This window comes from Phalangium opilio, unplaced genomic scaffold, assembly GCF_054372755.1.
Source record: "Phalangium opilio isolate 3A_F unplaced genomic scaffold, DU_Popi_V2 ptg000024l_1, whole genome shotgun sequence".
NCBI classification, from domain to species: Eukaryota; Metazoa; Arthropoda; class Arachnida; order Opiliones; family Phalangiidae; genus Phalangium; species Phalangium opilio.
The window spans coordinates 4,308,690-4,324,818 of NW_028324155.1; the positions used below are offsets into that span (position 1 = coordinate 4,308,690).

General features: G+C 40.4%; 3 protein-coding genes across 12 annotated transcripts in view; 2 read left to right on the forward strand and 1 right to left on the reverse strand.

Moving 5' to 3' along the window:
* The window catches only part of LOC149692278 (semaphorin-1A-like), a 241,301-nt gene that overhangs the window by 83,815 nt on the left and 141,357 nt on the right, over nucleotides 1-16,129 (reverse strand). The window lies entirely within an intron of this gene.
* On the forward strand, nucleotides 5,532-6,820 carry LOC149692282 (uncharacterized). Its single transcript, XM_089867970.1, has 2 exons — nucleotides 5,532-6,027; nucleotides 6,114-6,820. Coding segments are annotated over exons 1-2 (681 nt in total). The 5' UTR covers nucleotides 5,532-6,025; the 3' UTR covers nucleotides 6,793-6,820.
* On the forward strand, nucleotides 6,927-11,783 carry LOC149692283 (uncharacterized). The gene is made up of 2 exons (XM_089867515.1): nucleotides 6,927-9,217; nucleotides 9,330-11,783. The coding sequence occupies exons 1-2, from the start codon at nucleotides 7,610-7,612 to the stop codon at nucleotides 11,781-11,783; spliced, it is 4,062 nt and encodes a 1,353-aa protein (XP_089723641.1). The 5' UTR covers nucleotides 6,927-7,609.

The following is a 16,129-nucleotide window of genomic DNA, read 5'->3' on the forward strand; positions in this document are numbered from 1 at the left end:
TAAATGTTGTAGACCCCATGTTCTTTGGTACTTTCCGCTCAGTTTGGTCCCATAAACACGCCCCTTAATTTGTGATGGACTTTTCAGAAACACCCTGTATAAGAATTAACCCATAAAGTTTTACTAATTATTAGTTTCTTTTAAACCATGAAGGAAAAAATAATATATCTTTATATTTTTAATAGTTTTGAGCTAGACTCTTTCGAAATGGCGTTTTAGTTGAGTCAAAGCCGGCGCGCTGCGTACGTGGTCATTAGTCGACGCCACTCGTTAGGAGATTTTCTTTTTCATTTTTCTTTACTCTCCCTTTCTTTTGATAAAAATTTCGCTAATTAATAAAATTTCACGTTACGTTACCCTGTTATTTTCCTACACCCGGTGTGTGTGGGGGGTTAGGAGGTTTTGAGTCAAATATTAAAACAACAAAATCCGAGCTCCTGGGTTGTGGCACAGAGAATATCGAGGCTAACTGAAGACTACTCATTAACTTTAAGGTTAAAATAATATAAATTAATTGCCGAGCCCTAATTAGGTTTTGCTATATGGTGGCTAGACGGTAAATTGTGAAAAAGTTTTTCAAGAAATGTTTTTAATTATATTTATTTATTTTTGTTTGTTATAAAAAGTTAAAATAAAACAAAGTTGGGTAGTTTAATTAAGTCAATAATAGTGAGCGCTATTTTTTAAAGTTTGAAGCAATAATATTCATGGAAAAATACAGGAAATTCATCCATGAACAAACTCAAAATTTATTTATTTTTATTGTAAACTCAGCTTGCTCTATAACCTCGCTTACAGACACGATAAGAGTTCCAAAATATGCTCATTGCTCAGAACATTTTTTTTTTTTTTTTTTCAAAATAAAGTCTGCAATATTATATTCTTTAGAATAAACCGTATAGTCACGACTTATTTTTCACATAATCGAGAAGTTAATCCTCTTATAAAGGACTTAAGTCGCGATTGTTCTATTTTCGGTTTAGGATAAACAGGAGGGGGAGTGGGAAGAGGATGTCGTAAGCCTCTTCCTTTTCTTCCCACATATAGCCTAGCCTTTTCTTGTGACTTCTTAATTCCGCTTCAAACGTCTTATATGAAAATAATTCCCTTTAAATAGCGTCAAAGTCAGCCAAGCCAACAACGGGCGTTTGAAAATTATAGAAAAAAAGAGATGCTCATTTGCATAGCCGCAGAAGTTATAATTGCAATTAAAATTGACGTAGGTGGCTTAAAACTGGTGTTCAATTAAGTTCTATTAATATTTTCGCGTGAAATTGTAGCGAGTTAAGCCTAGGTTTCACGTGAAATTGTAGTGAGTTAAGCCTTGTTTGAAATTAACATTGAATAGCGCTGGGCTTGGAAACAAGAATTCTGCGCAGATTTCTAATCTCCCATGGTGTATTTATAGAGAATTTAAGAAATTTAATAACATATAAATATATCTTATCAAATTTTCAAAGCAACAAGATTCATTCATCCTTTTGAACGAACTCTCACTATATAGTGATAGAGGCCTCGTTTTTCAACAAAATGAAAAATAAAAAAAAAAATATTTCCATGGGTTGGCATTTTTTCGGTCTGGAAGACTTGGGCCATCAAAAGATGTTCTTTCTATGGACGAGTTTATTAAACGACATATAGACAAGATGAATAAAGAATTTTTAATCAAAGCCCTCCCCCCACTCCGTTAAATCCTCCCTTTCCCGCTCTTTTAAGAGTGGTCTATGGGCTAAGGCTCCTTATAAATATAGTCAGGGATAGTCAAGGAAATCGGAGAAGTGCCTTGTCAAAAGAGAAAGTCGAGCTATAGGAGGGACTACCCTAAGCGGGATAAGCTTGTCGTCTATGAGAAGAACTATCGCCAGTAAGAACTAAGGCTTCGCCTCGCTGCCGGCCTGTCTATAAAGAAAGCTTCAATCGAGGGGTTCCACAATTTTTCAAATACAGTTGAAATAGATGAATTTACAAAAAGAGTGGCCCACATCTTTCGGGTTCGGTTGGGCTGAAATTTACGTCGTCCTCTTAACAACACCAGCACTCGTAAGTCGTGGAAAAGGCTTCGCCGAAACTAACAAATGATTAAACTAAACACGCATGCTGTTAGGTAGTCGCAACTAAAACATTTGATCATTTGTTAGTTTTGATATGATGTTTACTAAGTGAAGACCCCCTCGTCCGCAACGATCCCGTTCCAAAAAGGAGGCGGGGTAGAAAAAGGAAGAGAAATAGACGAAACTTGGTCAGCGCAAAAACTTTGGAGTGGCATTTCGGGTATTATGAACGATATCGGAAATATTCGCCCAAGCAGCGTCAACGGCCCGGCGGTTTTTTGCCTCCCTTCCCCCATCTTTCCCCGAAAGCGCACCCAATCCTCTCTCTCTCTCCTCTTCCTTCTCCTCGCTCCATCCATCATCTTCATCTTCGGACACCTCACAGTGCCTCCCGTCGCCTCACTCTCCTCTAGAGCGCCCTCTATTTGCTTCGCTCTAGTAACCCAAAACGATATAAAAACGTCTCTATAAGAAACTTTCTCCGCGACTCTATACTTCTCTCCATATATTCCATCCCATTTTTTCCTTCGCTTCCTAGCTGGGTGCAAAAACCACCACGCCGTTTGGTGGCGCTTACGCTCCAAAAAAAAAATGGCGACCCTTTTTTTTTCTAAAACATTAAGCCGGGCCACTTTTACCTCCCAAGTAACCTTAGAAAGAAGAAAAAAGTATATAAGGCTATAAGAACCCAATGTAAACCAACCCCGTTGAGACGACTTAACTCACAAGCCATTTGGGATGAATAAATAAACGGATTGAAAATATCTTCCATAACGCCCGATAACGCCATGTTTTTAACCCCATTTTGTATACCCAAGCTAGAATTTTCCTTTTTTTTTTTTCCCAACCTATAGGATTCATGAATGCGGTACAAGCATTTTTTCTTCTTCTACCAAGGAGCTAGGCTGGCTTACTGGTGTTTTCTAGAATGCTAATGTAATGTTCTAAACATATCGGAGAAAGGCCAAAAACCACTAAATCACTCTAGAAGTTTCGTTATCATTCGTAAGGTTCAAGTTTTGTTTTGGTTTTATTTTTTTTCTTGGCCAAAAAAAAAGAAAAGTGTTTTCGATAGTTAAACTACATAAGCAACTTTGGCGCAGCATTTGCTTGGTAAAACATTACTCACAAAAGAAAAACTCCGAGTAAGAAGTTCCCGCTGAGAAAAACTCTAGGGTGAAAAAAAAATAAAGAGAGAAACTCATCGCGAAGGTTAAAAGGTTTAACTCCCGAACATTTTCGAAGTAGATTCATTTCGACGCCGAAGTTAATGGATCCTGAGGCCGGCAAGCAGGGGGGGGGGTGAAGAGGGAATATGGAGCGAGAGAGAGAGAGAGAGAGAATAAGAAAGGATGGCGAAGGGAAAAGATCCTTAGAAGAGAGAGAGAGAGCGAGAGAGAAAACTAGAAAGAGAAGAGCGAGAATTCGAAAATCGTTTTAAGAGAGTGGTTTCGTCGTTAGCCGCCGATGCTCGAAAGTGCGGAAAAGAAGCTCAAGATGAATATTGGGGTCATTTTCCGATCCCCATCCTCATCTTCCCTCTCTCCTCTTACACGCAGCATCTCCGTACCGTCTTATCCCAATCCTCAACTTCAAACTCTCCGTGATGTAATGCCCCCCTTTCTCCAAAAAAAGAGGAAACTTTTCTAGTTCTTTCTTTGGCCCACCAAAGAATGCTTCAATGCTCTTTCATTTCCTAGTCTGATCATACAGTATACTTTAAAAGGAAGTTCCTATTATAATCAAGTCTGGGGCAAGGAAAAAAAGCAGACGACGAGATACTACAACTCTCTTCTAACGTTACTTCGCCTCATGTAATCCAAAGAACATCATAAATTTTAAATATTTTGGCCTTCATCTAAAATCATACATTCAAGCTTAAGTTTGGGTGTTTCTTTTTCTATTTCAACTCCTTCCCTGGGTAGTATTGGGGGAATTATGATGACGTTTCTGAATCAGGCCGGGTAAGCTTTTTCCATTGGATGTTATAGATATACCCACGAAAAGTCAAAACTTAAAATTTGATCTATATATCATTCACATATAAATTCTGATATTTCCAGATATATTATCATTGCCAAAAAAGATTCGAAACGCTTTCTTTATTTTTTTTTAAGACTTTTTCAGGACGGGACGTACGCGATAACCCAGATTAATATTTTTCAAAAGGAGCAAAAGAATAAGAAGAAAGAAGAAAAAATCTCTAGTATAAGGGTTTGGGGGGTGACTAAAATTGTACCATTGGCATTTAAGGCGATGGATAAAACGCCCCCGCTTCACTCTCTTTTCCCATCTTCTTTCATATATCTCGAAGTGGGTGCTTTCTTCGGACCCGGTCCTTCATTTTAACGGGGCAGCCCAAGGCCTAGTGAGCAAAAAGAACGCTGAATGGAAGCGAAATTTCTTCAGATAAGAAATATATTATTTTCGTTGCTTCTGCGAGTAACAGCCAAGTACCCAGAGCCGCCAAGAGTGCGGAGAGAGAGAGAGAGAGAGTGTGTGAGTGAGTGAATGAGGGGGTACGAAACGATTTGAGCGATTGCCTGGAGGAGAGGCAATTTTATTTCGAATGTATTTCGGACTCTTACCCTCATATCTCACCCCCCAAAATCCCCTTACGGAATAAAAAAAGATAACTTTTATTCACCCCTAGCATCATGAACAAGATGGCCAAACTCCAGTTTCGCAATTGCAATGTTGAACATTGCGCAACCAGCTAAGCCTTGCCATCCCACCATTCCTCAACTGCTAAACTAACTTCTTCCAGTAACAATTACTCTCTAAGCCTTGGCCTCTTCTTTACACTAAGCCTAAATCTACTTTACATCATCTTAATTTTCATAGAAAGTGTTGAATGTCGCGCAACCTCTGCTAAGCCTTGCCATCTACCATTCTGGGACTGTGCTAGGCCTTGCAACTTCTCTAGAACCCATATGACTAAGCCTAATTCAAGTTTAAATTGCAATATTTCCATCACATCTTAAGTTTAAGGGAAACATGATCGAATATAATGTTTCACCCGCAGTCTCACCAAGAACGAAACTAAAATAAAAAAGATAACTTTTATTCATTCCTGGCGGGAAAAAGAAAGAACCGAAAAAAAAAAGAAGAAAAAAAAATCATCGGAACTTGGGGCGCGTAAGATATAAAACACGAGAGCGCACCTTTTATTTATAGGCAAAATTTTATCTCGCCATGTTTTTATTATTCGCTCCAATAACCCTAACTACAAACATTATGCGGCTTTTCACGGCGCTCGCCAGCTATGGTAAAAAGCACGTTGAATTTACGAGTTATAAATATATACGATACTGAATTCGCTATCACAACGTTGTTGAACCATTTTTCAAGTATTTTATCTAGAAAATTTTAAGTACAACATATCTCACAAAGAACGATACCATTTAGAGTGTGTTTTTCAAACCAAAAAATTTCCATTCTTATCATTTCTGAACATGGAAACAAAGCAAAGGGAGTAGTATACAAAAGAGTCTTTCACGTCAGTGACACCCAGTTGACGCCTGACACCCTGTTGACGCCTGACACCCTGTTGACGCCTGACACCCAGTTGACGCCTGACACCCTGTTGACGCCTGACACCCCGTTGACGCCTGACACCAAGATGGCGTCCTCACACCAGATTTGGTGCCTGACACCCAAATTGGCGCCCGACACCAAGATGGCGTCCTCACGCCAGAATTTTCGGCGGGGAAAACCAGGGGAAATCTTGACACCATGTTGACTTTGTGAATGGCGTGGAAATTTTCAGGGATAATTCCATGACGTTGCTGGGGGAAATTAGAAAATCAGGCGTCATGTTAACTTTTGGCGTTGTGACTGAAATATACATGATAGGACGCGTGATAGGACGGTATAAAAGACGGGGTAGGTTTAAAGATAAGGTACAACTCTCCAAGCCTTTCTCCAAGACGACGTATATTGACAACTTTGCGACTTTCCAGGACATTTGAAAAATGTAAGTACAATTCATTTTTTACTTCAATTCTTAATATTATAGTTAAACCCTTTTACCCTCTTAACTTATTGAATGTATCTCTTCAGGGATAACACCCACATGTTCGAGCTTTCCCACACCAAATCATGCAGCATTACACCGGACTGTAAGGTTAGACTCGGAATGACCGACGAGTCAACTGGGATCTCGCTGAGTGAAGCTGAATACCTTCAACTTTACAATATGCGCGATGTGGTCAACGATTTCTTCGAGAGGGATGATGTCGAACCCAGCACCCACTTCTTCGATGGATTGGAGGAGAGACGCATTCAACTCGTTACCTATCAGGAGAGGAAAATGCTGAACATCAGACAGATGGTACGGGGTAAGGGGGCGGACTACGCAAACCTCTACCCGACCAAGACAGGATTCGCCATAGGCCCATATTTATGGGAAAAATTGCTAGGAGTACACGTCCAAATAATAACGTTCATCGCCGAGGCAAAAAGGGTGGATGCACTCATCAGGGAAACGGTCACCCAACAGCTGACCGACCTCATCGCTGGTAGCTGTAATGGATGCCTTATCGACCACCCCTCGCAACTGGAACATGACTGTATCATGGAGGAATGGAAGGACCGAGTGGACATGCATTATTGTAACGCCGTGTCCAAATTAAATTTAGAGTTAATTGTTAACTCCTTTAACAATAAAACATTTTTAAGCTCTACATTCTGTAGGCAGATGCTTACAAGAAATGTTTTAAATGCTAAACAAAATTTATAAAATATGAATAAAAATTAATTGAATTGACTTAATGTGTTTCTAATTGCTCGTAGGCCTATCTTAATCCTTATAACACCCATAAAATATTACAGTTTAATTTTTAAAAGAACATAAAATCACTCTTATCATAATACTCCATCTGAAATGATAGGGGAATTAAACTCAGCTTAAAATCTCTCTTATCATAATACTCTATCTAAAAGGGTAATGGAATTAAACTCAAAAACTTTATCGCGACCAATTAACTGATAATAGAAGCAAACATGATTTGAAATTATAAAAGATCGATTTTATCACTCCTTCACATATAAACTGAACGAATATTTGAACTTAATTGTATGCCAGGAAATAAAAAATATGACAATGATATTTCCCCTACAAATTCCCCCGAGGATATGAACAAATGTTTGAACTTTTTAAAAGTATAGATTGACTGTAAATAATAAAGATGGAAAATACATCTCCTAAACACAAAAATTTCAAAGCATATACCAAGGATAAAACCCATTTCCAAATCAGACGGGTAAATTTCTTGGGAAAGCAAGTTCAAATAAAGAAGTAAACTAATTTCAGAAATATGGCGGGTCGACTTTCGAACTACACTAGCTTATGCGTTTAATTCATTTCTAATGTCAACATGATTAGACTATAAAAAGATCCCTCAAAGATTAGACAGTACTTTATTCTGTTCCTGACTCCAGACCTAGACGCTCCTAAGCTGTTATCCAGATAAAAGTATTTTGCAGAGGGTGAGATTTTACTTTCTTTTAAAAGTCTTGTGAGATAGTTTAAGTTAAATTTAAATTAAATTGTAAGAATGTTCGAGTGTAACGTTTGCAAGAGTCAGTTTTCAAAGAATAAGGCTCTCATGAGACATAATCGTGAAAAACATGAGGGAATTAAATACTCCTGCGATGACTGCTCTGCAGTTTACACGAGGCGTGCAAACTTAGTACTACACCAGGCTAAGTTTCACGGTGTTAAAAGACGTAAAATAGAAAACCCCACGGATATTGCCGGTCCTTCGACCGCCCCTGTTCGAGACCCCCGCCCCGTTTCGGTCGACGACTCTAGAGCGTCGGCGAGTTTTTCACAGCCCACTCTAGCTGACTTGACCAAGCGGGAGACCAAAGCGCTACAAGCTCTCATGGAGCGATACGACGTAACATTGAAGAAACCCCAGCCGAAGGAACCTGCATCCACCACGCCGGACAACCCTCCGCCGCCGGTACTCTCATGTCACATCTGCGATAAGCGGTTCAACGGTCACGACGAGTTGAACGCCCATATGCCGGAACACTATCAAGATCCCGACTCCCTGGACGATCTAACAAACCAGGAGAACCAGGATCTCCACGACTTTATGGATACGGTGGAAGTGGACAATCCACAACCTATCACCGCCCCAGTTGACGCACCTATACCTGATCAACTGGAGGAGTTGGATGTATTGCATAATGCGATCTTCTGCGCTAGATTTACACCAGCAGCGGTAGAAACCGATGTAGACCTTTATGTTAACAGGCATAGGGCGGCTATAGAAAAGTATCTTAAAGATAAATTAGCTCAGGAAAAAGGGATAAAATGGTATTTAACTGTTCGGGTACGTTACACGCGTGAATTGGGGAATTCCGAACAGGATGTGGAATGTTTAATTTATCATAGGACTCGAAATCTCTCCATTCTAACCCCTGACGTTATTCCGGGGCAAATAGATTTAGGGGTTTTAACTTTAAAACGTTTAATTGAGGAATACGAAGCGCAAGGTAGTGGTTGGGTACTAGATAGAATTATGTTCCTTCAAGTTAATATTATAGCATATATTCCATTACGCGGGGGAACGTATTTCGAAACCCCTAAATACCTAGCCTCTAAATTAGCACTTCTTAATATAAAGAACTCTGACAATAAGTGTTTCCTGTGGTCAGTTCTAGCCCATTTACATCCCGTCAATTATACTAATAACCCTAATCGTGTTGAGAAGTATCTACCATTCCAAAACGAGTTAGACTTGACAGGGCTTAAATTTCCCATAGAAGTAAATGCAAGGGTGTTGGAAAAGTTTGAGCAGTTAAATGATTTATCCGTTAATATCTTTGGCTATGAAAATGAGGTTTTCCCACTCTACATTAGTTCGAACAGGGTTGATGAAGCCCGTCAAATAGATTTGATGTTACTAACCCAGGGGGAAAAGAAGCATTTTTGTTTAATACGTAGTTTGAGCCGTCTTATGTCTTCGTTAACCGCACATAAGGGTACAGCCTTCTACTGCCGCTATTGCCTTCACCGATTCTCCGGTAGTGCTAACGCCGAACGAAACCACAAAGAACATGTTAAAGAGTGCAGGATACATGGACCGCAAAAAATCGAAATGCCAGTAAAAGAACCTATCCTGGAGTTTAAAAACATCGCCTGGCAGCAAAAAGTAAGTTCCATTTATTATTATTTTCACCTAAGAAACAGACTAAACACGTGTTAGAGCATACGTTGTTAAATCCACTGCGTGATATTAATGTTTGCTATTTCTATTCCTCTAGGTTAAATTCGTTATCTATGCTGATTTCGAGTCAATCTTAAGCAAAATACATCGATGCGATCCGGACGTTAACCTCTCTTCTACCACAAAAACTTCGCAGCACATTGCCTGCGGGTTCAGTTACGTCATCGTGGGGCAAGATGGCTCAGTTTCAAAACCTGTGACGTACCGAGGGATGGATGCTGCGGAAAGGTTTTTGCAGAACCTCCTTCTTGAGGATTCTATCATCCAGGAGAAAATTAAAGCCATCGTACCCATGAACTTATCTAACTCCGAGATGGCGGAATTTTCTTCCGCTCAACTATGTTATCTATGCAGGAAGTCGTTCACCCCCGATGACTGCAAAGTTCGAGACCACGACCACACGGACGGAGCCTACAGGGGAGCGGCTCATAGTTCCTGTAACTTGAAGTTGAAGACGTTGAAATTCGTTCCGGTGTTTATGCACAATCTCTCCCGCTACGACGCTCATCTCATTATGGACAAAATCGGGCTTTTTAAGAGAGAGCAAATTAGATGTATCCCGACTAATTCCGAAACCTACATTTCATTTTCCTTGGGCAATCTACGGTTTCTAGACTCCATCAGGTTTATGCCGGCCTCGCTCGAGTCCCTCGTCTCCAACTTGGCCAAGGGAGGTGCGGACAAGTTTAAATGCCTAAACTCTGTCTTCAAGCCTGACGAAGTGGAGCATTTACTGAGGAAGCAAGTTTACCCGTACGATTATTTCGACTCCAAGGAGAAGTTCAACGAGACCGAATTACCACCCAAGGAGGCCTTTTTCAACTCTCTGACCGATGAAAAGGTTAGTGATGAGGATTATTCTCAGGCTCAAACAGTTTGGGAAAAATTCCGAGTCGCTAACCTCGGCGAGTACCATGATCTATACGTCAAAACCGACGTTTTGCTCTTGGCGGACGTATTCGAAAATTTTAGAGCCATGTGCTTGGAATATTATAAATTAGACTGCGCTCATGCGTTTACCGGTCCCGGTTTTGCTTGGCAGAGCGCCTTACGTATGACGGGGGTTAAACTTGAACTTTTAACAGACCCCGATATGCACCTTTTTATCGAGAAGGGTATCAGGGGAGGAGTTTCTCTGATAACCCACAGGTTGGCCGAGGCAAATAACAAACATCTTCCCGAAACCTACGACGCTTCGAAACCTAGCTCCTACATCACCTACCTCGACTGTAACAATCTTTATGGAACAGTAATGTGTCATCATTTACCTATGAGGGGTTTCCGATGGTTGCAGCCATGTCAGGATTTCACGAGAGAAGTTGTTCTTAATCACCCCGACGATGACCCTCAGGGTTTCATTCTAGAGGTAGATCTTGAATATCCGGAAAGTTTACACGAAGAACATAATTGTCTCCCGCTCGCCCCTGAAAGGCGTGTTATTACCGCCGGCGAACTATCTCCTTATTCAATAGACCAATTAAACAAACTAAACCTTAAGATTAAAGACAGTCATCCCAAATTAGTTCCCACGCTTTATAATAGAGAAAAATACGTGCTCCATTACCGGAATCTTAAGTTCTACCTCGCTAAGGGTATGAAATTAGTGAAAGTTCACCGTATCCTCACGTTTGAACAAGGAGCTTGGTTAAAACCCTTTATCGAGTTTAACACAGAGAAGAGGAAGATGGCTGCAAACACGTTTGAGAAGGACTTTTTCAAACTTTGCAACAACTCCGTGTTTGGAAAAACAATGGAGAACCTGAGGAACCGAATAAACTTTGATCTTGTTCAGACCCGGGAGAGGGCTATCAAGAAGGCGAATTCTCCAACGTTCGAAAGGTTCACCATCTTCAAGAATGACCTAGTTGGAATTCACCGACTGAAGAAATCCCTGACTTTAGACCGACCCATTTACACAGGCTTCACCATTTTAGACTTGTCGAAACTGGTTATGTATGATTTTCATTATAACACAGTCCGTGCTAAATATGGCGAGGCAGCCAAACTTCTTTTCACGGATACCGATTCCTTGACGTACCATATCTTCACCGACGACCTTCCTCGGGACTTTGCCGAGAACAAAGAGATGTACGACTTCTCCGACTACCCCAGGGACCATCCACTCTTTAGCGAGGAGAACAAGAAAGTTCTGGGGAAGTTTAAAGATGAACTCAATGGAGTACAAATCCAGGAGTTCTGCGGACTCCGTCCGAAGATGTACTCCATCCTGTCGTCGAAGGGGGAGAAGAAAACAGCGAAGGGGGTTTGTCGTCGTGTGGTAAAGAAGAAGATACGTCACGTCGACTACAAGGAATCCCTACTTCAACGCAATCTCACCGTTGAAGAAATGAAGAGGATTGTAAGTCAGAAGCATGAACTATTCTCGGTAACTCAGAGAAAGCTTGCCCTGAACCCGTGCGATGATAAGCGATACATCATCGACGGTGTATCCACTTACTCGTTAGGGCACTTTAAAATTAGGGACCTATAAAAGCGAGTTTTCCTCCGTGGCATAGCCCGGTTTCTCGCTTTACGTAAATTATTTTTTCAAATATCTTAGAATTGTGAAACTTAAATATCTTAATAAATAACTTAGAATTGTATAACTTAAATATCTTTCGTGTAAATATGTAAATGTATAAACTTCTTATTATTATTTTTTTTTTAATAAATTTTTGAATGTTGTTGAAAATAAATATAATTATGTTAAAGTATTCTTATTCAAATTTTTCCTACTCTTTTAATTTTTCATGTACGAGGAGGGGAGAGGGGCCAGGCCTCCCCGCGAGACGGCGCGCGCGAGTGAATTAATCCGCGCGGGAAAATATTTAAATCCCGCGCGCGTGCGCGACGCGTGGTTATCTGTAAAAAAAAAAAAAAAAAAAATGAATATTCAAGACTGTATTTGTTTTAAAAAAACTTTATTGAAAATCTCTTATACATAAATTCCGATATCATTTTATCATTCGTATCTTTATCAGTTTTAAACTTTGAACAAATATCAAACAATTTAATACCTCTACATCTGAACAAAGAAAAATAAATACAATATCCACCACAAGTATTGGAGAAATCTCCTTGAAACTGCTTTGAATTAAAAGTTACAGTAAGACTATTACGTTCCACGAAATCATTAAATTCAAACATGTCGGGAGGGTTTCCGAAACTGTCGAAAAACTCTGTATTTTGCCGACTTGAAAAATATATACATGTCCAATGCATGCCTTCAGTCTTTGACGAGCCAGTATTTACAATATAGAGTGAAGGGAAAAATTTTACTTTCCGGGGAAGCTGGTCGGCGGCAAAAACACCTCGAAACAGATCTTTGGTGAATTTATCCTTTTGCATAATTTTAGTTATTTGCAGTGTGTCCATTTCTTTTTAATTGTAATCGTAAATAACTGTTCTATTCTTATCAATCTCGATTAAATTCTGAAACTCAGAGTAATATAGAACTGTGATAGTCTTGGGCAAGTCCTTGGCGAATTTTAATTCCAATCGCAAGTTACCGTTCCTTATCAATTGAAATTGAGAAGTTGAACTACTGAGGTCGGCGCTTAAATCAAAAGCAAATATGCAATTCCCATTGGGGAATTCCTCCCTTGAAATGTAATTTCCCTCGTCCAATAACCATTGAGAGGTTTGAGTAAAGAGATTAGTATAAGATCTCATATATTGACCACCAGAAAAGTTTGGGGTAAGAGGTTTATGAGGGACGCTAGCTCCGTCAAGGTACAAGGCAATATGATTTAAATCAAAATGTTGGAAATTAAACGGGGACTTTTTGTATTCACCCAAATAAGCATTCTGGTCTACAAGAGCGAAAAGAACTCTTTTAGGTAGTTGACCCATGAATAAATTATCTCTAACGCATATTTTGGTACCACTGTTAATTGAAAAAGAGTTACATTCCGTGCGAATAATTGGGTATTTCATAGTTGCAAGTTCCAGACATTTGGCATGTGCTACAAGTACTTCCGAGGGTAATTTTACTTTGCGAACATAAAGAGATGCCAACTCGTAAACTACTTTCCATTTAACCGCACCGGCTGCGTGTACGCAGAATTCATTCGGACTTTTGACGAATTTGAATTTCAAATCCGTCATATTTGGAATATATCTAGGTTGTTGACAAAGATCCAAGTGTACAGTTCCTACCATATCGATTGTTCCATTTCTAGCAAAGGCTGCTCTTGTTTTAAATCCACCGTTCTCATCCAACTCGTCAAATTTTCCAGCTGTGTCTTTGTAAAACATGGAACTAGTAAGAAAACTAGTTTTGGCCGGTCCTCCGAATGTCACCGCCGTTTGAAACATGGCCTTGTATGGGTAGTTTTGCGGTGAAGGTGTAACCGATCTCTCTTGCGCCGAAAGGTGTACTTCGCTGAAAAGACTATGCAGGAAATTATTTACCGGTCCCACTTTATCAGCAGCGGCCGGAATTGTAGTCCCATCGGCCGGGTTAACAATCCTGACTTGGAGATGTAGTAAAGTCTTGGACAAGTCCAAATACGCGTCGGAACTACCAGCTACGGTAAACGTGATTGTCGAATTTTCGTTAATGTTCGATATTGGGCTGTATTCGACCCATTCTCCACTCAGAATACTGGTATTGGTAAGGGGTACGTCGAAAAGTTCGACTTCGCTACTGATTGACCCATGCGAACCAGGGTGGACATGTGTCATTATATTTTTTTTTTAGGTAAAAATATCTGGATGTTTAAAGGGTGTTGCTTTCCTCTTCCTTGTCACGACTGAACTGACGAGTGATTTAGACCTACGCCTCCTTTTATTACCATTCCCCGTCATTTTTCGGATTTCTTCCGCCGCACTAAGGGCGACGTCTTTAGCCGCGGCTTTTCCATGAGATTTTACAGATGCTTTTACAGGAATCCCGCTAGCTACGTCAGTCACGACCTTCGCACCTGTGTTCAAAAACTTTTTACCGAGGTATGTGGCGCCCCTTTTGAGTAGAGGCATAGCCCGCCGGAATGCCGATGAAATGAAGTTTCCCAATCCGTACCCGTGTTGCACCGGAAGTCCCCTGTATACTGCCAAAGAATTACCAATTTGGGAATGAAAGTGTTTATAATAATCAAATTTCCCACCATGTCCGATCTGGTTTAAAAAGTGTTGATCGTAGTCCGATTGGTTAAAGGACATATTTGATTTGACGATGTTCTTCATCTAACACTTCAAGTGTGAATGATATTCGAGTCCGTTTACCTTTTAATTTATAACGGTGACCACATCCTACGTGGTCTAAAATGTAGCGTAACGTGAACTCTCCCTCTAGCGAACTCTATGGGAGTACCGAGCTCACTCATTATGTTAACTTCAATTGACTGGAAAGTATTGCAGGCGAGGGGGAGGTAGTGTGGTCTAGGAAAATCTTTGTCTACCGTTTCTCCGTCATTACCCTGCACGCTAACGATTCTGAGTAGAGGTATGTATACATCCCCCACGGGTCTACTCTCGACCACGTCGCTATAAACAAAGAGTGAATGAACTCCTGCGTCGAGGTCAAAGGGGTACTTAGCTATGGTAGACTGAGAAAAAGTCGTGGATTCTGTGGAATCTCTCGAAAATCCAAGAATAACAGCTAACTCCCCCGGTATAGTTAACAAATAATCCTCTTTGAGAGAAATTTGTACTCTTCGTATGCGTTTTATGTAACTAAAGGAATACTTGAGCTGGGCGGGAATTGAAGGTTCACGCGAAATAACGCCTGACACGTCATCCTCGACGTAGTTAAGTTGCTCGATAAGGTCCTGGATATTACCATAATATCCAGCGGGTAACTCTATAATTGTAGAATATACTACTTTACCATTACTCACGAGTATAAGAGAGCATGTCTTACTCAAATTATCCCAAGTGTGCGGGTAGCTAATTTCCGCTAAGCCTACTTCGTAAAATCCTTCCAATTTTACGGGTTCAGGGAGGTATGTCCTGAATTTACTTCTCGTATTGTTGGGAAAATACCTCATCGACGAGTCGGAAGGTAAAGTGATGTAAAAGCTCATACTATATCTATTTCCCGAACCCAACTGTCAAAAGACGGAGAGTATCCTTTCCAACGTACTAGCTTCTCTAACGTCCCGTCGGGTCTGCGACGTTTCCTCAAGATCTTTTCTATTTTAAACACGCTAGAATTTAGGTCTTTACCCACTTTCTGTAATTGTTCCTTGTAAAAAATACCGGTAATTGGTTCCGAATTCAAATCCTGGATCTTATACACCGGTGGACTGCGGGGTAATCTCTCCACCACTTTGAAAAGTTCTTCCGACCACGTGGGCAAGTAACCCTTCTCGAAAATATTCTTATGTTTACTTATCCGAACTACGTCACCAATATCGAAAGGATACTTTAATGGTGGAGAGAAGTCTATATCGCCGTAAAGGTTTTCCCATACCCGTCTGGATGTTTCGGGCGTGACCTCAACAGGTTTACACTTTATGGATCGATGATAATTGTTATTATAAGCTTGAACCATGTCTTTAAGAGCGTCAATGTACTTATAGGTATTGTTTTCCGTGAAATACCGGTACATGCGACTTTTTAGAGTTCTGTTGAACCTTTCAACTATCGTAGCTTTCTGTTCGGAATCCGGGGCAAAGAACTCAATCCCCCTTCTTTTCAACTCTCTCTGAACATCCCTGCATATGAACTCATTTCCGTGGTCACTTTGCACTCGCTTTGGCGATCGACCAGAATCTAGAATAGCCTTAAAAGCCCTAAGGATGGTTGGTCCTTTCTTGTCCTTGGTTGCTACCACAAAGGCGTATTTACTGAAAACGTCAATGCAGCATAGAAGGTATCTGAACCCTTTATTGT